This window comes from Meriones unguiculatus, chromosome 2 (genome assembly GCF_030254825.1).
Source record: "Meriones unguiculatus strain TT.TT164.6M chromosome 2, Bangor_MerUng_6.1, whole genome shotgun sequence".
In the NCBI taxonomy this organism is placed as follows: domain Eukaryota; kingdom Metazoa; phylum Chordata; class Mammalia; order Rodentia; family Muridae; genus Meriones; species Meriones unguiculatus.
In genome coordinates, this window is record NC_083350.1 from 144,959,907 (window position 1) to 144,983,823 (window position 23,917).

The following is a 23,917-nucleotide window of genomic DNA, read 5'->3' on the forward strand; positions in this document are numbered from 1 at the left end:
TACAAATAGAAATGATCATTGGAACTGAATACTTTAAGCCTTTTTTCAGTGCATTATTCTCATACAGTATGTAGATAATTATCTCCTTTTCCTAGAGTTTTAGATGATTGCCTTTACAGAAAATCAACTGTACAATCTCACACTCTGATTGTGTTTGACAGGTTGGTTCCTTTGAACACAATCTCACAACAGATCTTCTAAACCACTTGGTGTTTGTACAGAAAGTGTTCATGAAGGAAGTGAATGAAGTAATACAGAAGGTGTCTGGTAAGGATGTCTGGAGCCTAACAATGCAAGTTTCTATTCTTATTTGCTGTATGAGGTTTCATGATCTGAAATAAGACCTAAGTGTTATAAAAATAGTAAAAATTATGTCGATAATTATTGTGTGTGTGTGTGTGAGAGAGAGAGAGCGAGAGAGAGAGCAAGAGAAAGGTGAAAGAGAAGATGCACATTTGGAGAACAAAAGAGAATTCATGAGCTAGCTTCTTTTACTTCTTGTCATCTTATTGCCTTAAGCTAGGGTCCTTTATTGAACCTAGAGCTCACCATTTGCTGTTTCTGTTGTTTGTAACAGTAGGGTCTTTTATTTCAATTAAGAAAACCCACTGCAGTGCAGGAGGGGGAGAATTGAGGGGTCTCTATAAGAATCAAAGCCCACCATTCACTAACAAGCTGTAGTAGTTATAGGCCCAGACAGAGAGGGGAGCAGGGAAAGAGGATAAAGTTTTTTTGGGAGGCCAGAGATGGGCTTTTTCTAGGAGTGGCCAAAGAAATGGTGAGTAGTGAATGAAAGAATGTCAGGTGATAGATAGACATCACTTATGGACAGCTGTAAGATCTGTACAGGTATATGTAGCAGGAATCTAGGTGATTATCAGGGATAGAGATGATAATTCAAAATGCCATGACCACGATTAACATTCTTGACTTTTGTTTCTGTGGGTAGATGGAGAAGGAGGCATATGTTGTTATTCATCTAGCTCTTCCCTGCTGTCAAGATCAGCATGCCCATCATGATTTGGGGCAGTTTCTGCTATTGGACACTTTTTATTTAAATTTTTATTTTATTTTTATATTAAATCACAGGTTGTTTACTTTGTATCCCAGCCGTAGCCCCCTCCCTCATTCCCTCCCAATCCCACTCTCCCTCTCTTAATCTCCTCCCTGCCCCTTTCCAAGTCCACTGCTAGGGGAGTCCTCCCCCGCTTCCATCTGACCCTAGCTTATCAGGTTATCTCCAACACTGGCTGCATTGTCCTCTTCTGTGGCCTAGCAAGACTGTTCCTCCCTCTCGGGGAAGGGGGGGAGGTAAAGGAGCCAGTCGTTGAGTTCATATCAGAAATAGTTCCTGTTCCGCTTACTAGGGAACCCACTTGGTTGCTGAGCTACCATGGGCTACAGCCTAGCAGGGGTTCTAGGTTATATCTATACATGGTCCTTGGTTGAAGAAACAGGCTCATAGAGGGCCCCCGTGTTGATATATTTTGTCTTTGTGGAGCTCCTGTCCTCTCTAGGTCATACTAACTTCCCGTGCTTTCATATGATTCTCTGCACTCTGCCCAAGGTTTGGTTATGAGTCTCCGCATCTGCTTTGATATACTGCTACATAGAGTCTTTCAGAGGCCCCCTGTGGTAGGCTTCTGTCCTGTTACTTGTTTTCTTCTACTTTTCCTGTCCATCCCATTTGTCTTTCTAAGTGAGGATTGATCATCTTACTAAGGGTCCTCTTTCTTGTTTATCTTCTTTAGGTGCACATATTTTAGTATGTTTATCCTATCTTATAGGTCTATATAAGTGACTATATACCATGTGTGTCTTTCTGCTCCTGGGATACTTCACTCAGGATGATCTTTTCCAATTCCCACCATTTACCTGCAGATTTCATGATGTCCTTGCTTTTATCGCTCAGTGCTGGTGCCCCTGGGTGGTTTTGCAGGTCTGCTGGACTTTGGTAGCTGCACAGTGACTGAGGGACTGAGCAGCTCATACAGTCAGACTCTGTGGAGTTGGTAAGGCCAGCCGCTTGCAGGTGTGGGACCCAGGCAGGATTATACTGTGGATCTCGAGCTCGGGCAGGGGGCTGCTGAAGCTGTGTCATAGTATTCCCACCTCTGCTGTCTCCGTTCTCAGGCAGCAAGTTCTGTGCCACTGGCCCTGTGGCTCGGTTCCTCCAAGGAAGAGGGAGGCCCGAAGAAGGAAAGTACCCCTTTCCATTCCCAGAGAAGTCCGCGTCTGACCTGAATCAAAAAGTTCACTGGTCCTGTGGTGTCCCCCCTCTTTCAGGGAGCCACAATGTCAATTGTCCAATTTCAGTTGCCTCTCCACTCACCAATTTCAGAGTTTCAAATCCTCTGCCTTTCATAAATGGTGCATGCTGAACGCTGCCATCTTGGATCCCCGGGGTTGGACACTTTAAAAGAGGCTGCTGTAAGGGTTGAGTCCTTCCTTCCTTCCTCAGAGACCTCCAAGCCTGCTAATACCTATTTGTCTACCTAATGTTTTCTCCTCACGAGTTGAGACACTACAACCATTTAGTAGATGGCTGTTGAATCAGACTGGCTGCTTCCAACAAACACTGGGAGCACAGAGGCTTAGAGTCTTCTCCCTTGCTGACTTTGAAGCATGGGAGAACAGTCAAAGGGACCCAGAGTTGGAATATCTTAGGACCATCTGAATATGGATCAACTGTAAATGAGTATAGACAAAATTAAGACAGTGATTGAATACACAAGGTCTAGAGAGTTGCATTATGACTAAGATTATAATAGATCTGACACATTTTTCACTACAAAGATCCAGAAATCTAGCATAAAGCTGTTCACCAATGAGTAGTAGTGTTTGGCATAATTTTTCTCTTATTTTGTAGCTCTTGAAAGGCAAAGGAGATAAGTAGAATTATCAAAAATACACAAATAAAAGTATGACCTTAGTAAGAAAAAAACATGAGAGTCCTTTAATTTGACTAAACTTATTTTTTTATATTATTATCAGTTATTTAGCTTTCATTATACTTTCCTGCTGTGTGCTTAAGACTTTGCAGGTGGCCAAATTAATCACTTTCTTCTTACTTTGATGGACATTTAGGGTCTGGTCCTCAGGGATTACTTGGGCTCAGGAGGAGCCATGGTTAGTTCTGTCAATAGGATAAGTCAAAGTCCTGTCTTGACCATGGCTTCACCTGGAATCACAAGGAAAATTTCCCTCTGTATTGACCTTCCTCTTTTGTGGAATAGATTTTTATTTTATTTTATTAATTACACTTTATTTACTTTGTATTCCCCCATAAGCCCCTTTCACCTCCCCTCCTGGTCCCACCCTCCCTCCCCCTTCTTCACACATGCCCCTCCCCAAGTCCACTGATAGGGGAGGTCCTCTTCTCCTTCTGGATTTTACAGTCTACCTGTTCAGGTCTTAATGGCCTCTTTGAAAAATAGGCAGGTGACTCACCAGGGCTTCAATAGGAGTTCATGTTGAAAGGCAAAGAACAAAAATAATATGTCTTTTATTTCCTCTGTCCACATTAGTATAGGCAACCACATTAGTATGGTTATTGAACACCCAGAAGGTATATTAACACCAGTTTAGTACTTTTAACTACTATGCAATAAAATTTGGGCAAAAACTAAACACTTTTAAGTAAATCTTGATTAAAATGTCCTTTCAATTCAGTGCTTATGTTACCAAGAACAGGTAAATAACTTAATATAACACTTACTTGAATAGAGGTTCAATATCAGTGTAGTGTACTTTGATCTTAGAAATATACACATACATATATCACCAACCCTACATCTGACAGAGTCCTAATATTCAGAATATATAAATAACTGAAGAGGTTAAACGCCAACAAACCAAGTAACCAAGATACCTGATAAGCTAGGGCCAGATGGAAGGAGAGGAGGACACCCCATATCAGTGGACTCGGAAGGGGGCAGGGAGGAGATGAGGGAGGGAGGGGAGGGTTGGGAGGGAAAGAGGGATAGGGCTACAGCTGTAGCAAATATTTGCTGTTATGTTCTTTATTATTAGCACATTTTTCGTTCTTTGAGTTCTTCATGTTTTGTTTTTTTCTTCCATTGTTGTTTGCAGGATATCTGAATATAAACAAGTTCACATTGTTGATTAAAGAAATCAGTTTACACTTTGGCATCAGATGTATTTTCTGAGACGTATAATCATGAGTTTGGTGCAATTATGCATTTAATGTTTTACACTCAGACTTTAAACAAAAGACTAAGAAGTAATATTTTAATTCTTTGTGAGATGCTCTGCATGGTGTATGTTATATACAATGGCTCAGTGAAAGATCACTTGGCTAAACTGGAGATTGAGTTGTCCTTTAAAAAGTGTTTTACTGGAGATTTTCTCAAAATACAGTCACTTTTTTTCAATAAGGAAGCTGCTGCTCTAGTCCTTCAGTATTTAACCTTTTCTAGGTGGGGAGCAGCCTATTCCTCTCTGGAATGAACATGATGGAACAGCCGATGGAGATAAGCCGAAAATTCTCCTCTATTCCTTGAATTTACAGTTTAAGGTAAAATTTTCATAACAGTGATACTTTGGGGACCATCTTTCTAATGAATTAGAATATGATTTTATATAAAATTTGTATAAGACAAAAATTACAAAAAAAAGTAAAAATAAACTATAATCTGTTTCCTCAGGGAAAAGCTTTAATGTTCAAATTTTCTATCAGTGTGTTTTTCTCCTTTTTCTTTTCATTTTGACACTGCTGGGCTTTGATCCCAGGGCCTTATAAATGCTCAGCAAGCCCTCAGTGAGCTACATCCTCAGGCCTCCATTTTTTAAGGGCAGGCACCAGGCTTCTTTCTTTCTTTCATTCCTTTTTCTTTTTCCTTCCTTCCTGCTTTCTTTCTTCCTTTTTTCCTTTTTCATTTTTTTAAAAGACAGAATCTCAAGTATGCAGTCGTGACTGATCTGTTCATTATATAAACCAGGCTAGCCTTGAACTCGGATCCAACTGTCTTTGCCTCTCCAGTACTGGGGTTAAAGGTATATGCTACAATGCCTGAACCTTCTATCTTTATTATTATTATTATTATTATTATTATTATTATTAAAATGGATTTATATATTTTGAGAAATTTCTGTAGAGTATTGATATCAGCTCTATCTCCTAAAAGCTATATTATGTTATATAATTGAAACAGTTTGTTTGGCTATGTTCTAGTGAACATTTCTAATTCCTTCTTTTATTATTTACTCTGCAAGAATATTTTAAATATTTGTTTGATTAATAATAATATTTTGGAGGCTGTGATAGAGCTCTTGACCACAGGTATCTGAATGAAACAAGGCTCTGGGTTCTATCCTCAGCACCAAAGGTTGGAGAATAGGGTATGGCCAAAGAGCAAAACAAAAAACTATAATACTTTAAATCTTAATTATCTCCTGTAAAAATAGTAGTGTTTTTTAAGTTAAAGAGTTACCTAATGATTATTTAATTATAATTAATATATTTTAACTCACGAACATATTAAATTTTAAGTAAAATTACTAAAATGAAGTTCATTAACTATAAAGTCCTACTAATATAACTGAATTAAGGAATATTTGCCTTACACATTTCCTAGACATGCTTTAAACAGGCCTTTTTATCACATTTCAGAAGGTTGTATTGAGTGGGTCTGTACTGGTTTACTTTCTTATTTTTCTCATACTATGTCATCTGCTAGGGCATTCAAGTAACAGCCACCACCCCTTCAATGAGAGCTGTGAGATTTGAAACTGGACTGATTGAATTGGAACTTTCAAACCGACTTCAAACCAAAGCTTCACCAGGAAGTAGCAGCTATTTGAAACTATTTGGTAAATGCCAAGTGGATTTAAATCTGGCATTAGGGCAAATTGTCAAACATCAGGTTTGTACAGAATATATTGGAATTACCACTATTGTCTTTAAGTTAATTTATGTGTTATAGTTTTATAAATATTTAAGTTCATGAATTTATATTGTAAATTCTGATGAAAATGTACTTAGGCCTTTACAGTTTTACTTTGCCATTTCTGGAATTTTTGACTATATTCTACCTATTGCAGGTTTATGCAAGAACCATCTCATGAAACTTTATTCAGGATCTTCAGAAACATTTGCTTTTAATTTTTCAGTTTGTTAAGCATTATTTTTATTTCACTGTCTTGTACTTTTCATTAGTTAATATCTAAATTGTTAAGTTTACACCTTCCCTGTAAAATATTTGAAAATTTCCTATGGAACAAATGTTAAATATATAAAGTTATAAGAAAAAGACAGCAGCTAGTATTACTCCCTAATAAAGTTTTGCTGCTTATCAGAGGTACTTTTTATTGCTTTAATTTTGTCTTTTTAACGTCCCACCTAATTTTGACCTGAAGAGTCATTTTTTTTAAATGTCTGTTATAGTTTAAAAAAATTGATGACTAGCCAGGTGCAGTGGTGCACGTCTGCTTATCCCAGGCCTCCAGGAGGCAGAGGCAGGTGGATCTCTGTGTATTCAAGGTCTACATAGTGAGTCTAGGACAACCAAGGCTACACAGACAAACCCTGCCTCAAAAAACCAAAACAAACAAACAAAAATAATGACTATGTAAACTATTTCAAATTGTTATCTGTAGAAAAGCTAATGTTTTTTTAATGGAAGTATTTTGAGAGAGAATGAAAAGATGTTATTTGTTTTGAAATATTTAATACATCACTATACATACCTTTTGCTGGGTAACTGCCTGATAACTTTACCACGGAGGCACAGTCCAGCTCCAGGTTTCCCTTTTACATAGTTCTTCATATTTTATAATAATTTTGAGCATTTACGGTACAAAAATGTAAGAGATATTATTTAATGGTTGACCTGGGGAAGTATACTGTAGGTCTTTTGGAAAACAATGCTGTTAAAAATGTTTAAATTGTTTTGGTAAAATTTTTTCATTATTTGATTCTGTTAAGCTTTTAATTTTTTTTTTTTTTTTTTTAGGTTTATGAGGAAGCTGGCTCTGATTTTCATCAGGTTGCCTATTTTAAAACTAGAATTGGCTTAAGGAATGCCCTTCGAGAGGAAATCAGTGGTTCTTCAGATAGGGAAGCTGTGCTTATTACCTTGAATAGACCAATTGTTTATGCACAACCTGTGGCCTTTGACAGAGGTAAGATTTAAATCAGCCATACTGTCTTCTAGGCCATAGGCATGCTCAGGATACATCTATTATATCTTTCCAATGCTGATACTTGACAGCTGAATGTCTCCAAAATCTGAAGACAAGTCTTGCTAACTATAAAGTCATTTCATATTTTACAATTATTTCACTTTTGGCATAAAAAGGATTATTTTATCCCAAGTTTCAATCTCAAATGCTAAATATTTTTGTTTGGATTATCTACCAGTTGGTGTTTTTATGTTGGGTTGAATTGTTTATTCTAAAAATGTTTCTGTGTACTGGCTAAAAGTGGGATACAATGGATAACAGGTTCAGGATTCCTGCCCTCAAGTAATATAGTTGCTGTAAAAAGAGTTCAGGTAGACTTCTAAATGAAGTCAGAAATGTTTGTTCTAGATCTGAAAGAGTCTAACTTTCTTTGCTTTTTAGAGGAGAAACAAAATCTTCAGTAGCATTTGAATGTAGCGTTTGCCAGGGAGATCGCATGAGATCACCTGTTGTTTACTTTCTTATCCTAGGGCCTAAAACAGTCTTATACTATATTCCATACTAAACATTTGCCAAGTGAGAGAAGTATCTATGAGCACAGTAGAAGGTAGCAGCAGCTTTCAGAAAAGAGTTAGAAAGAAGGCTGACTGGATGAACAAACTAATGTTTAAATTGTTTTTCAGAGGGAGTGAGAGGATGCTTCTGAATCCATGTAAAATTTCAGTTCTCAGTGGTCTCAGATCTGCCATTAAAAAGCTTCCCTTTTGGCAGAGCTTCCATAGCTATTTTTGCTGAACCCTTTGCTCCTGCTCTGCATCTCCCCTTTCACCAGCCTTTCATTGTCCTTCACCAGGTCTTACAACACTCTTGACTATTGTGTGGCACCAGTCTTAGTTTTTATCTTCTCGTGTCTCTCTATTTTTATCATCTTAGACTTCCATAGTGCTGAGACGAAGATTTTCTTTTTTGGGTATTTTTCTTACTAACAAACTCAAATGACTTCAGCCTTTCCAAATCACATCTTTTTAATAAATATGCCTAGCATTGTATCTACATTCTTAGGAATGTTTGAAAGCAGTAAATATGTATTAGTTGATTTTCTGTTGATAGGATAAAAGTACTATGAACATAGGCAGTGTGTAGATGAAGAGATTATTTGGGCTTAGGGTTCCACAAAGATAGTCCATAGTGGCTGCAGTGGCATGATAGCAGGTAACCAGAGCAAGAAGCTAGGAAATTATATCTCAACCACACTGAGGAAGCACAGAGTGAACTATAATGGGGCAATGGTATAAACTCTCAACCCATCCTCCATTGCCTGTTTAGTCGAGCAAGGTTTGGTCCTAATTTCCCATAAGTTCAAGTGTTTGAATACATGAGCCTATGACATTTCTCAGTCAAATCAACACAAAAATAAACTGTACAGTTAAGGTCAAGGACCATGTTTGTTTGCCTTTATTATTCCACCCAGGACCAAATGTGTAATAGGAATTCTACAGTATTGAATGCATAAATGGACCTGGGTTTTCTTTTGGTTGTCATTGGGCAGTTGCTTGCTTTCTGCTTCATTTTTTTTATTTGTCCATGAAAAATATTGACTTTAATTTACTAAAGAAACATTTTATTTTCATTATAATTCTAGTACAATTTTGTAAATCACTAGTATTTTATAGTAGTTAAGATTTACTAACTGTAACAAATCACTTACATCAATGACTTTAATTTTCTTTCTGCCTGTTTTTAATTTGCAAAAGCTGTACTATTTTGGCTGAATTATAAGGCCGCCTATGACAACTGGAATGAACAACGAATGGCTTTACATAAGGATATTCATATGGCTACAAAGGAGGTGGTAGACATGCTCCCTGGTATCCAGCAAACATCAGCCCAGGCCTTTGGGACTCTCTTCCTCCAGCTGACTGTGAATGATCTAGGAATTTGCCTCCCCATAACAAATACTGCACAGGTAAAGAAAAATCAAATGTAAGAGGCTTTATTCTAGGATTGAAAGCTAGATATTTCTACTCACCAATTCTGTGAGTATAAAGTATAATCATTTTAAGTAGTGCTGTTTATAACTTGAGCAAGGAAGTTATATAACTCTTAATTCTTACTTTTGCAAATAAGCATCAGAATCTTACTATTTTTTTTAAGTGATAAATCTTTAATCTTTATATAAAGTGGAAACACAGGGACATTTAGAATGCACCTTAATATCCTCTTCTGTAGTGTGGCTAGGCATTTCAACTTGCTTACCAACTGTAGTAAGTATGAATATTAAATAATGATAAGGAAACTTGCAAGTTATCTGTGTACTTGCATAAAAAAGGATGCTGTCTTCATAGTTTAGGTCAGTTTTCAGAATGCATTTGTACTTACACATGTGGTTAAGCAAGAAAAGCAAAAAAATGCTGTCAGGACTTGTCAGACCAATAAGAAGTTGCTCTAAGAATCACATTCAGAGATGTATCTTATTGTTACAGTTTTCCTTCTTCAGTGTCACTTTCAATAGTTTAAAAATGTCATGGCAGATACTAAGCATGTGAATGGAATGAATTTATATTTAGAGTTTTTGGCAGAACCATGCTAAGAGTTCAAGTTGGGCTGTGTTGTTTGTGTCCGAAGAGTTGAGACATGACAGTTTTTTAACAACTGATGAGAAGGTTCAGGAAGGCTATACATGCAAGAACTCGTTGTCACATTGAACGTAATACCCCAGTATGTACAGAGGCTAGAGAAACACAGATAATTATTCTTTTGCATATTGAAAGGAAAAAATGCACAAGGAAAATGTATTTCATTTGGGTAATGTTTAAACATTTTCTAAGTTGCTTTATATTGAGTATTTCTAGACTTAACTCTTACTAGATTTTTATTCTTATGAATATGAAGATTTCTAAATTTTAGAAATCTGGTCTGGAGAAATGACTCAGTAGCTAAGAGTACTTGTTCTTGCAGAGAACCTGGGTTTAATTTCCAACACCTATATGATTGCACATAATCATCTGAACCACTCTAGTTCAGTGGATCTGAAGTCTCATCTGGTTTCTGTGGGCACCACACACACATGTGATGATGCACATATGTAGGCAGGCAAAACATTCATACACATAAAATAAATCTTTTAAAGTAACATTGTAAATTCATCCTTCACCTCATTTTTTCTTGTGATGTTTGTTTAGTCTAATCACACTGGAGACCTTGATACTGGCTCTGCTCTGGTGCTGACCATTGAAAGTACTCTCATCACTGCATGTTCCTCAGAGTCCCTGGTTAGCAAAGGCCACTTCAAGAACTTTTGTATCCGTTTTGCTGATGGTTTTGAGACGTCGTGGGATGACTGGAAACCAGAAATCCGTGGAGATCTAGTAATGAATGCTTGTGAGTCTGCTTTATTTTCTCAATGAGGCTTATAATTCTGAAAAATTAAAGTGTCTCTGTGTTGAAAACTAAAGGATGTTCAGATATAGGTATTATAATTAAGAAATGCACTGCAATATATTTAATATAAGGAAAGAAGTTTATTATGAAAAGGGGAGGGCAGAGAGAGGAGTGCCGCCTCAGAAAGGAGAAAAACCAAGGAAGTCAGAAAGATCTGGAGAGAGACCTATGAATTGGCAGGGCAGCATTTATCTAATGCACCTGGCAGCAGGCGATAATGTGAACTAAGACTACAATAGGAATGCTTTTAGAAATGAAATAACTCCAGCTTTCCGGTAAGGCAGAGACTTCTACACATTTGAAGCTTTGACCACTACCTGTTTTTTTCTAGAGTCAAACCATGAATGACCAATAAACCATCTTTGTTCAATAGAACTGTAAGAGAGTGGTAACTGCCAGACCCAGCTCACTGAACCCGGAATAAAATGGGCTAGAATTCGAGTTTTAATTATTGCTGTCTCTGACATGAACTCAGTGGCTGGCTGTTTGATTGCTTCCCCCTGAGGCAGGCGGGAGGGGGGTGCTGTCTTACCAGGCCACAGTGGAAGACAAATCACAGTCCTGATGAGACCAGGTAGGCTAGGGTCAGATGGAAGGGGAGGAGGACCTCCCCTCTCAGTGGACTTGGAGCAGAGCATGAGAGAAGAGGGAAGGAAGGGAGGGTGGGATTGGGAGGGGAGGAGGGTGAGGCTACAGTTGGTATACAAAGTGAATAACTGTAATTAATATTAAAAAAGCAAAAAACAAAAAAAATTATTGCTGACACAAGGAATAACCCAGTGACACAGGCCAAGTTTCTAGGATGTGAGAGTATCATTGTGAATTCCTCCAGTTCCATTATTCATGTACATGCTGATTTGAAAATAGAAAGGTTTGTTTGAATCACTTTTAGTATCTTTAAGTATCAGAGCAAAGATACTACAATATCACTATTCTTCATAATGAACAAGTATACATATGGAAGCTTAATGATGGTAAACTATAATTTTCAGTCAATTTGATGATCCAGATACTCTTTAGAAGGTGGTTTGCCATCACTTATGCAATTTTCTCCTTTCTGAAAAATCACTATTACTTAATATTTTCCCAATTAAAGCCAAAATTAACATAAATGTGATTTGTATTAACCGTGACATCTTTGTTAACCATGCACTAATTAAAATGAATAGACTGAATAGAAAGGAAATAGACCATTTCCCTAATAATTAGGAAAAATTTTTCTCATAAAGAATATAAGAAATAGCTGTAGGGAATAGAATTAAAAATTAATTATTAAATGAATACATTATTCAGTACCTTAGTATATATTCTTTTAGCAACACAGAACCTTGGCATTCTGATCTCTGACATTCACAATAACTAGATTTAGACTTTGGAGAACATTTGCTTTTGTAGCTCACTGTTGTTTCTGGGGAAGGGAATTAGACAAAGGGTGAACAGAGTAATTGTTTTATTGATACATTATATGAATTTAAAATAATAAAATAGACAAATTGATCTAATAATTTGTGGTTTCTATTCGGAGGGTTACTAGTATGTAATTCTTATATTTGGGAAGAAAAAAGATATGTTCAAGTTTTAAAGAGTTTTCATTATAGTATTCTTGAATTTGAAAGGCTAGTAATGTAGATTTTGTTCTGACTTGTGACCTTGACTAAAGGTGATGAGAGCATATCTTTACCTGAAGCCACATTGTTTTAATTTAGAATTATCAAGTTAGATAGCCATACTTTATGGTTGAAAAGCATAATTTCTTTTAACAGTAACTGTGTTTTTAAGAGCATAATAGGGTTAGGGATATAGCTCAATTGATAGAGTACTTGCCTACCATTCAGGAAACCCTGGGTTAGAGCTCTAGCATCACATAAAATTGGCATGGTAGGCATGCCTGGAATCCCAGTTTTCCACACAAAGAGGTCAAAGGGTCTGGGATTCAAGGTTATCCTGCTAATCCTCCACTATATACCAAGTTTGAAGCCAGCCTGGCCTACAAGATGAGGATCTGCGGACCTTTCTAAAAAAAAAAAAAAAAAAAAAGAACTGTTGTTTCTCACAAAGGATAGTGTGGCTAACTTGGGAATATTTTTCTTCCTTGAAAATTTTAAAGGAAAAACAAAATAATTATCAAAGTACCTAGAAAAAGGAAGTCACTCAAACTTTAAGTAACATGTGAATACCAATTTAGGATTCTCACAAAATTATGAAAGGACATTTCACTTAGACTGTAATCAAATTTAACTTGATATTTAATTTCCATTACGACTTACTGAAAGTGACCTGAATTCTTTCTTTAAAATTTACTTTGTTTAGAGATTATTTCCAAGATAGCTTATTCTTCACTGATTAGGTTTAAGGTACCCAGTTAAAGACAAGCAGTAAAAACATTTGGTAGTTAAAGTCAAGTATGTTTTAGGGCTTAGATCTAAGATTGTGAGGTTGACATCGTAGCAGTCAGCCATTTTTCTCATCGAGTATTCCTTAACAAAGAGATAGCAAATGTGACAGATTTTCCTGACCTAATATGTCAGTTCTTTTTTTTTTGGTTTGGTTTTGCTTCGAGACAGAATTTCTCTGTGTAACAGCCCAGGCTGTCCAAGAACTCAGAGATCTGCTGAATGTGGCAGTTCTGAATTGTCACCCTTCTTCTTCTTCTTTTTTTTTTTTCTCATTCTCGAAATATTTAAACATGGGGCTGGCTAAATGGCTCAGCCAGTACTGGCCTCTATGTTGACAAGGGTAGAAGGAGGGAGAACTAACTCTGGCTCTTTACTCCTGGCATGGCCCTTGCCCCAAGTGTACACATATGCTCACACACGTAATAAATAAATGTTAAATTTTTGTCATTAAAAAAACGTTCTCACCAGAGTTTAGCGCCTTGTCTGTAACCCCAGTACTTGGAAGCCTGAGACTGGATGATGAGTTCAAGGCCAACCCTAGCTGCATAGCAAAAGCTTGTCATCCAAACACAAAACCAGCAATAACAATGTGTATGTGTGTGTGTGTTGTGTATACATGGTGTCACAAAAATTATCATAGAATCCTAGTGGTTGGTAGAAATCTGTCTCAAGGTGCACAGGTAGTGTGACTTTAATACTCACATGCTACAGGTAAAGCCAAAACTGTAGGTAAATTGCTATACTCATAAAATGCTACACTTCGTGTAACGGGGCCAAGTCTAAACGTTGTCCTTTTGTGGGGAGGAATTGAAACCTAGCAGAGGTAGAAATCCTGTTTACATTTAGGTAATTGTCCTTGGGAGAAAACAGTTCTCCCATAGTGTGGTTCATTATTTAATCACAAGCATGTTTTTTTCTGACAACTGTATTGGGGTAATTCTTATGCAGGTGTAGTTCCAGATGGCACCTATGAGGTTTGTTCAAGGACTACAGGACAAGCTGCAGCTGGTAAGTTCATGGTTCACGTTGGCTGAAACAGAATTAGGTGAAAATAAGATGGGAAGTCTCACCTAACAAATTCAGTAGTTGATTTGGTGACCAGTAAGAAATTACCAGCAAGAAATTAAATGGTGATACCGTCAAAGGAATACCTCAAGTCAGTAAAGCATAGAAACACAGCTGGAAAGTAACTGCGGAAGTGTGGTGGTGTCTCATCTAAACCGACGGTGGTGTCAGCTATTCATTTCTGGTGCAATAAAAGTTAGCAGGGTGCACAAAGGCAGCCATTTAATTAAAGACTCATTGGATGTTGGGAGGCATAAAAGCTGATCACAGGCAGTAATGTTGCTAGTGACCTTTTCTTTTCTTGCTGTTCCTCGACACTCTTCTAGTGTCAGTGTTCATCCTGAGAAAATGGTCTCAAGAGACACCTACCATCCCAGCAACAAAGGGCTGAAACATTAAGACAGACTCCAGCAGCACTGCTGGGAAGCTAAAGACTGAAGCAAACACACCTTTCGGGAGAGGGGATACACAGCTTTATCCGGGATGTCTGTTTATAAATGAAAGCGACCTGTCCAAACTAGCTTAACGAAAGCAAGCGCCTTTCCCAGCATATTTGCAGATGATGTTAAATTTAAGAATGCTGTGGTAGGGAAGGGAAGGAAAGAAACAACTGGAACCAGAATCTGTGACGAGGGTCCATTCAGCTCTAGCTTTTGCTCCTCTCTATCTTCCTCTTTTATTTCAGATACTTTGTTTGTTTTGCTTTAATTAATGACATCACGTGGCTGGAAAGAGCTCATGGCCTCATTTCCACCCTCCCATTTAAAAGAGACCCACCTCTTTTTAAGTTCAGAGAAATATTTTTGTTTTTACAGCTCTGATGTTTACAGTTAGTTACTTGTAGCTAGTAGATGAGGCTTATGATGGTTTGTGATGTATCCATGAGAAGGTATCTATTTAGACTCAAAGGGAACAATTAGTCCTTGGATAAGCAGCTGTGCGATTATACAGAAGAGCTAGATATACATTGTGTACATAGAAACCAGTTCACTGTCTGATGTTTTGACCAGTTCTTTCTGTGAAAAGCATTAGGTATCAGATATGGCCATCATATAGTTCAGAAGTGCTTATACTCTTATTCCTAAGACTTAAAAAAAAAAAATGCTACTTCTTTATTTAAACAGAAAGTAGTAGTGCTGGAACCTGGACGCTCAATGTATTGTGGAAAATGTGTGGGATTGATGTCCACATGGATCCTAACATTGGCAAAAGGCTTAATGCTCTGGGCAACACCCTTACAACACTGACAGGAGAGGAAGACATAGATGACATTGCTGACCTCAATTCAGTGAACATAGCTGACCTGTCAGATGAAGATGAAGTCGATACTATGTCTCCCACAATCCACACTGTAAGTAAATTTGCTGCCAGGAATTTCAAAACTGGCTTTTCCTCAGATAGATACCTGATTAACTTGGGTTTTTTATGTGTGTTGTGGTTGCTTTTGTGGGGGAAAGAGGTTGATGATGATTTCTGGGTCTGCATTTTACAGTGCTGTTGTGTGCTTCTTAATAATGCCATTATGAAATGTACGTTAACCTCAGTATGATGTAATAACATTGAAAGTGGGGTAAGATAAATCTATAAACACAGAAAGTAGGTTAGTTAGTCTTCAGTCTGGGGACAGAGGTGATGTTTGAGAACAGGGATGAAAAGGCCTGCTATTAGGAGAGGAGTTTTTCTGGGTGATGCTGAGAGTGTGATAGTGACTGCAAAGCTCTGGGTATTTATTCTAAAACATTGTAAATGGATGAGTCTTATGGTTTGTAAAGCATATCTTAGGAAGATTTTTACCAATAAGTCATTTAGAAAGCAAAGTGTTTATATTGTGTTGTGTACATTTAAATTGTGTTTTTCCAGTTATACTGCTATCTGTAGAATCAAGTTATTTAGTAGTCAAAGCTCAGATTTCATTCTGGTTTCAATTTATAAAAAAAAATTTAAATCTGTTGTATCATAAAATAGTTTTGTATTGAAAAGTAATTTTAAATTAATAATACTGTTTATTATTTAGAGTTCAGATGGAAGTTCAGTAAGTGGAGATGGCCACAGACTCACCTTTGGGCAGCGACTTGTAAATCACCTACTAGGCCTGGCACCCCCAAATCAGCGCTATTCTGTTCCTGCAGAGTATCTGTGTGATTCAGAGATGCGGGGCTCCCCTCAGTCTAGCCAGGCCCATTTGAAAGCATGCAGAGCACACTCATGGGGAAACGTAGGTAGCAACTGAGTAGATTCCTTATAAAATGAGGGGATTTGAATCAGTGGAGAATTGCAATCATCTTACCTGCTGTAGATAGCATTGATTCTTGCATGCTCTGTTTGATCTGAAGCATTAATTTTGTAGTATAGATTGTCTATATGAACTGAAAGTGGTATTAACATATATACTTTCAATTTTTTAGGAAGCTGTAGATTATCGAAGACAAGGAACATCTTCTAGTCAGCCAGGGGAACCGAGAGGAAGAAAGATTATGAAACGTTTAGTGGACATCAGAGAACTGAATGAACAGGCCAAAGTAATAGATGATCTCAAGTATGTTATTGGTTTTTAACTTAATATAGTATTCTCAGTAGAATAATAGAATCCAAAGGTGGAGGAAACCTTTTAGTGAAGCCATCAGTGCACCAAAAAGTACAGTGATTTTTCTGAGCTCATAAGTAATAAAGTTAAGCCTAATTCTCTGTCTTTACAACTCAACTCTGTGTAGTGGATGCTGACTTTATATCATATATACACAGCTCCATGTACATGTTTGTGCTTGACTGTATTGACATGCGTAGTTGAGTGTGTGTGTTAGTGTGCTAACCTTGTTTCCGGGTTGGAAGGTTTTTTAAGGAGTTGAAAGTCAATATTTATAGGTACTTATTCTGGTGTGACATGCTGTCTCACAGTAAACCTCACAGTGTAGTTGTGAGGTTAGATAGCATTTTCCAACAATACTGTTGAGAAAACTGGCTCAGAGTAAAAAACTGAGATTTGCACTTATATAAATGTAAATTCAGAGACTGTGGGTTCTTTTCACCTCTTGACTGTCGATGTTAACAGTTCTTTAGAAAAAAAGTAGAGATAAAGCAGTAAGCATCTATAGCCTTTTCTTTAAATCTGTTGCCATCTGTATTGTAATTTTACAAAGTACCTCCTATTCAAGGATAAATATTATTCTTGCTAAACTTTGAACTTTCGAAGTTGTTGGCCATGCCTCATCTTTCCTAATCTTGAAATACTTACACCTTTGGGGATTTTGTTGTTATTGTTCAAACTGGATTTCCCAAAAATTATACAGGAATTTTGAAAAATGAAGGTATGGCCTTAAAATTTGTCTGCAAATTATCATGTAATGATTCATATTTTTTTATTGATTTGAGTTTTATCCTCAGGGAAAAAAAATTACTTGAGGCAAAATATATTATTAGTCTTCCAAAATATATGTATTACACATTTTTTCTACAGAGTAAGTCTTTGGTTTTCATGAGATTGCTCATACTTCTTGATACATCAGTGGGTAGAAAATGTAAAAACATTTCCCTAGATGTTACTGGGTCTTTTGTAATTTGCCAAATATGAATGTTAAATGTACAGGAGTTGGACTATCCAGATATCCTTTGCTTTCCTGAAAAGTGAGAGGACAAAAGAAGCAGTGCAAAGTTGGTGGTACTTCTTCCTTACAGTAACCACTCCATTTTTGGTGTTTTTTGTTCTGTTTTGGTTTGGTTTGGTTTTGGTTTTGGTTTTGGTTTCATTTAGAAAATTGGGTGCAAGTGAAGGAACCATAAACCAGGAAATTCAGCGTTACCAGCAGTTGGAGTCTGTGGCTGTGAATGACATCCGAAGAGATGTTCGTAAAAAGTTACGGAGATCCAGTATGCGAGTGAGTACATACTTTAAGAATTCCAGAAGACTAATTTTATTTTTTCCAAAGACTAATTTTAAATACTTGCTTTTTGAATCCTAACAATGATATTTATGTCCTTGTTCATGCTGGTGATAATACTACCTGATTTATGAAAAACAGACCTGTGTATTAGGCACTATTTAAATATTTTGCCTTTAGCCACCCATAAATCTCCATAGCAACCCTATTAAGCAGCTGTTTCTCCCATTTTAAAAATGAGAAAACTTTTTCACAGAGAAGTCAAGTAATTTTTCCAAGTTTATATATCCACTGATGCTGATGGAATCAAGTTTCAAAGCCAGGCAATGGAACTCTGCAGTTAGGCACAGCCACTGTGTTTGTCTTACTATTGATGGACTCACATTGGCTTTTAACCTCTAATGTGTACTCTCAGAAATGTACAGTCTTTTTCTTTGTATTTACCTCCGGTTTTTCAATGTTTACTTCTAAATCACAGTTTCTCTCTTTTCTGCTTTATCTTTTTAGTAAAACACAATTTTTAGAACAATTTTAAGTTCCTAGCAAAATTCTGAAGATGTACAGACATTTTCCTTGACGTGTATTATATCAGCCACTGTCAGTATTCTGCTTGGAAGTATTTCCCTTACCTCAGCTGAAGCGCCTACATGGACACCGTTCCCAAGGTTGATCGTTTATAAGGGTCCCTCTTGATGCTGTGGATTCTGTGGCTTAGAACATATAAGGACATGTATTCTCTACCATCTGAGTCCTCAGCCTCAGCACATTTGAGAAGTCGGGTCTCTTCTTGCTTTCCTCTCTTACAGTGAAGTGAAGATAGTCCTTGAAATGATAAAGTGGTTTCTTCCCCAATACAGAGTTAGCTTTTCCTTGGGATCTTTGCACATTTTTTCATTCTTTTCTTCTAATTATGTTCTTTATTATCACCTTGTTTCTGTACTCCCCTTTCTCAATCTTTTCCTTTTCTGTTGAGTTAGCTGGTTTTGCTCTTATTTTCATTGTACATTCCTTCTAAGAGATTTTGCAACATCAGGAAAGCTGATTGCTGTGGTACTTTGATTCATCTATACTAAATTTCATTTAAAGTCACTTTAAAAAATAAAATAACTTAGTTTTATTTTAGCTGAGTGAAATACCACATCATTATACAACTGCCTTGAGTCACTTTTTTTTTTTCCTTCTACCATTTTATTAGGCTGCTTCCCTCAAAGATAAATGGGGTTTAGGTTACAAACCAAGTTACAGCCGATCAAAGAGCATTTCGGCTTCTGGAAGACCACCTCTTAAAAGAATGGAAAGAGCAAGGTAATACATATTTTAACCAATGAAACAAATTAAAAATTTTCTGACTTCTAACAAACCAAGACTCAATACGTTTTTCTTTTTGGATATTAAAATCATCACCCTTATTAGTACAATAGCAATCACTAGTTACTTCCTGTCAAACATTATTGGTTTGAGGAAAGCTTTACAATGTTTATTCCTCAACATAGTAAGAACATTTTAGTAAGACAAAATTATTTAGATATGCTTTATATATAAGCTTACAGACTATCCAAAACAATGAAAATCTGCATACTGGTGGTTGCTTTCTAAATAGTCAATTTAGGAATGATGATTGTGCACATTAAAATCCTGTTTTAATATTAAATCAGCACTATAAAAATAAGATGTGTAAATTCTTGAAGTGAGTTGTAGAATGGTTGGTAGAGTATTTGCCCAGCATGTATGAAGCCCTGGGTTCGATTCCTAGTCCCACATAAATTGAGTGATGCATACTTGTAAAGCTAACTCTTAAAATAGGTAAGGGGATCAAAAGTTCAAGAGCATTCTCTGCCTCAGCTACATAGTAGATTTGAGGCTGGCTTGGGATATACAAGACCCTATCTTCCCTCAAAATAAAAAAATATAAATTATTTTTATATGGTTTAGTTTTAGAAATTTTGAAGTTAATTGAAACAAGGCCTTTTCACAGATATTAAAGGTTAATACATGGAATGCAAAAAAAAAAACCAATCATCTGATAAGGTTAATATTTAGAAATAGAATGGTTAATGTTATTAATAATACTTCTACAAAGCCAAGATTTTTTAAAGTGAATATTACTGTTTTATATTTTATATTTGTGTTACATATTTATGCTTATATCATAACTACATTTTACTTATAGTTCTCGCATAGGAGAAACTGATGAGCTCCCGGAAATCCGTGTGGATGCAGCATCTCCTGGACCCAGAGTAACTTTTAACATCCAGGATACAGTAAGAGAGACAGTACTTGTTAGAAGTTTTTGTTGCTTAGAAGTTTTTTTTTTTATTGGCAGACTTGCAACATTATACAGTTTAAAAATATAAATTGTCACCTAAGATAAAAGTGAGGTTTATAACAGCTGAAATATCTACACTACCAGCAAGCAGGTGCTGCCCATAAGAACTCTGTGAATGTGTATGTGTATACACATGGCCAAGCGTGTGTACAGCAAAAATCCCATAGCTGCTTGCTCTCAGATGGGATTGTTTTTGTTGAGCAGTTTTTGTTAGTAACTGAGGACCTATGTTAAACTGTCTTTACACAGTTGTTAATGTGAAATATGCATTCATTTATATGTTCAGTTCACAGTGAAGAATTAAAAGAGGGCAGAAGGAAGGCCAGCTTCAGAGCTACATACTACAGCATGTTAAAATTTATGTTAAAATGTTTATTTGTGGAATGTTTGTTTTCATTGTCTTTATTTTTCATGAGTTTTACTTTTCTTTTCTTGTTATTTTAATTAAGTTGAAAAATACAGTATGGGGAAGTTCACCACAGTCCAGCTCTCCAGGGGAAGGGTACTTTCAGGTACTGATGAAAACAACATAAAATTTTACTTTAAGACTAATTACCTTCCTTGAAAAACTGCTTTCAAAATGTCTTCTCTTCAAGCTGAACTGAGACCTCAGAAATACTTGATGTAAACATTTATGCTTGTTGGAATTCTTTTTCTAATGTATATTTTATAGTACCCCATTTTGATTTTATATTTACATGTATCTTAATTTTACTTTGGCCTTCAAAAGTGAGGAACTTTAATCAGCTTATCAAATCAACTAAAGCAAACTTTTAACTCTAAAACTGCAGTTTACTAAATCAATTACTATTAATTTGTTGATCCTGAATTCAATCTTTCTTCCTTACATTTAACTGCAAAGTGAGTCATTTTAAAATCAACAATCAGCCTGGCACTGACACATGCCTGTAATCCCCACACTTAGGGAGGCAAAGGCAGGTGGATCTCTGTGCGTTCAAGACTAGCCAAGTGAGTCCAGGATAGCCAAAGCTACATAGAGAAACCCTGTCTCAAAAAAAAAAAAAACCAAAACAAACAAACCAAAAAATCAACAGTCTTTGTTAAGTGCTTTAAACTCAAGCCAGCTCTAACTCCAAGCAATAAACTGATTATTGACTATTAATTGTTCTAAGTCACTGTAGTACACTAGTGTTTAATAAATGCTATATTCAGAGCTGAATCTGATGACACATGCCTGTAATTTCAGCTACTTGACCCCGAGGTAGAAGGATAGGAAGTGCAAGCCCAGCCTGAATAACTTAACTTCTGTTTTCAGTGCTTTGAGGCAGGGTCTCATGTAGTCTAGGCTGTCTTTAAACTCAATATGTCACTGAAAATTGCCTTGAATTCTTGATCCTCCTCCTCTGCCTCCAAATACTGAGATTACAGTCATGTGCTACTACTGTTCTCAGCCTGAGCAACTTAGTGAGAGAGACCCTATCAGTAAATAAAAACACGACTAGGGATATTGTTCACTAGTAGAATAATTGCTGTCATGTGTAAAATCCTTAATTTGATCTCTAGCACAAAAAAGATCCATTTAAAAAAATTGTAGTTATGTTCAGAACAGTGTGAAAATGTACTGCATAATTCTTATTAATATAATTAACATTTTAGGCCAAATTTTATGTGTCATTAAACTAAACATATATATATATATATATGACACGTGTGTGTGTGTGTATCGTACATACAACACCATATTCTAATCTTGCCTATTTTAGTTAAGAAAAAGAAAACTGGTGATCACTTCATATATGTTTTCTTGTCTTTATTCTTTCAGACTTGAGTTTCAATATACACCCCATAATTATACTGTGTTTAGTCAGACTGTATTTGGTCTCAAAGCAATTAGAATGTAGTTCTGGGGGCATGGCTCAGCAGTTAAGAACACTTGCTGCTCTTAAAGACCTGAGTTCAGCTCCCAGCACCCACATGGTGCCTCACTCCCACATGACAGCCAAGATCCAAACTGGCATTAGATAACCCACTATGCTTAGCCCTAAACTTTAATGAATGTACTAACAAATTTATTCGCCAGAGAACTGCTAGCCACTGCTTAAAACTCAAAGGACTTGGTGGTGCTTTATATCCATCTAGTGGAGCCTGTTATAATGGAGAGAAGCTGATACCCTCTTCTGACCTCTGTAGGCTCCTGTACACATGTGCCACATATACATATGCTTAGGCACATTCACATAAAAGAAAATTAACTTTTTTAAATGAATGACATAGTAAGTTTGACAAAGATTTACCTTTTTTCAAAAGAGGAAAAATAAACTTGGAAATGCATGTATATAAATTTAAATGGATTTTCTAGTTAAATGACTTTTGGGTTTTGTTTGTTTGTTTGTTTGTTTGTTTGGTACTGAGGATTGAAGCCAAGGCCCCACACATGACAAAGTGTGCAACCACTAATTTACATATGCAGGTATAATCAGAGCATTCTTAATGATATCAATGATCCAGCTAGATGTTTCAGTAAAGGTGCTTGCTACCAAACTTGTCAACTTAGTTCAGTTACTAGAAAGCCATCTCCATCTAGTGTTCTCTGACCTCCAAAAGTACGTTGTGACACAGCCACACATCTCCACACACATACACATACAATTAGTTTAAAAATATTTGAAAATAATTCAAGTCCTATTTTTAAATAATACTATATCCTATATATATAAATCTTAAGTTAGATAACATGAGTTTGGATATTATATTTGGCAATTATAAATTAGAAAAATAGATTATGAAGGTATGATTTCATATAAAATATCAAGCAAAGAGATTGTCTTCTACAGAAATTTATCAACTTTAAAAGTTGAAAATGTTCTAAAAATTATTTACTCACTAACACATTTATCTTTATAAGTGAAGAGTAACTGATTTCTACAAATGATTGACATTTTAATTATATAGTTTTACTGTGACCCTTAAAGTAGCATCTACTACTTTTTCATAATGATTTAACATTTTCTTGCTAGTTGCACTTTATCAGGGCTAATCATTTTCAGATAACAGTGGAGTAGCACTATTCAGCTGGGAAACAGATCAGTTTCATAGTAAGTTTCTCACGTATAAAAGCTATGGCTTGCCCAGCAGTGGCAGCACACACTCTTAACCAGCACTTGGGAGGCAGAGGAAGGCAGATTTTTTTTTAGTTTGAGGTCAGCTGGGTCTACAGAGTTAGGTCTAAGAAAGTCAGAGCTACACAAGGAACCCTGTCTCGGGTGTGGAGGGGAGAAAGGAAAAGTAAGGAAAAGAAACTATGGCCTTCCATAAGTTTGAGTAGTTGATACATGTTTTATTTCTCAAAAGTTTACACATTTCCCATCAACCCATGACAGTTCAGTTTTAAAGATTTGTTCACAAAAGTTCCTCTAAAAATATCTTTACTAACAGTCACTGTGCTCATCATGAGTTATTCTCCCATTCTGATTTATATTTGATTGTTTCTTTCTTTACACGTACGTAATCTGCTTCTGTTGTGTGTGTACTAATTAAATATGATGCTTCCTATAAAGTAAAATTTTACTGTGATTTTTCAAGTGTCAGTGGTGACTTTCTCTGTGATTTGACCTGTTTTTTTTTTCCTTGGTGTGTCATTTCATATGTTCATGAGTCTGACCTTCCTTTCAGTTTAGTGAGGAAATTTAGCCCAGAGATTCTAAAATGTT

The 23,917-nt window shown here is 36.3% G+C and overlaps 1 protein-coding gene across 7 annotated transcripts in view; it reads left to right on the plus strand.

Annotated features, from left to right (window-relative positions):
• Bltp1 (bridge-like lipid transfer protein family member 1) overlaps positions 1-23,917 on the plus strand; it is a 181,565-nt gene that overhangs the window by 120,581 nt on the left and 37,067 nt on the right. For 4 of the 7 annotated variants that reach the window (XM_060378234.1, XM_060378239.1, XM_060378236.1 and 1 more), the window contains 14 exons: positions 162-267; positions 4,440-4,537; positions 5,700-5,885; positions 6,975-7,143; positions 8,898-9,109; positions 10,326-10,524; positions 13,929-13,988; positions 15,170-15,396; positions 16,060-16,260; positions 16,451-16,581; positions 17,794-17,917; positions 19,116-19,225; positions 20,091-20,181; positions 20,696-20,758. In XM_060378234.1, coding sequence (XP_060234217.1) covers positions 162-267; positions 4,440-4,537; positions 5,700-5,885; positions 6,975-7,143; positions 8,898-9,109; positions 10,326-10,524; positions 13,929-13,988; positions 15,170-15,396; positions 16,060-16,260; positions 16,451-16,581; positions 17,794-17,917; positions 19,116-19,225; positions 20,091-20,181; positions 20,696-20,758 — 1,977 coding nt within the window. The remainder of the gene's footprint in view (positions 1-161; positions 268-4,439; positions 4,538-5,699; positions 5,886-6,974; positions 7,144-8,897; positions 9,110-10,325; positions 10,525-13,928; positions 13,989-15,169; positions 15,397-16,059; positions 16,261-16,450; positions 16,582-17,793; positions 17,918-19,115; positions 19,226-20,090; positions 20,182-20,695; positions 20,759-23,917) is intronic. The other 3 variants (XM_060378238.1, XM_060378240.1, XM_060378241.1) reach the window with 3 other exon arrangements.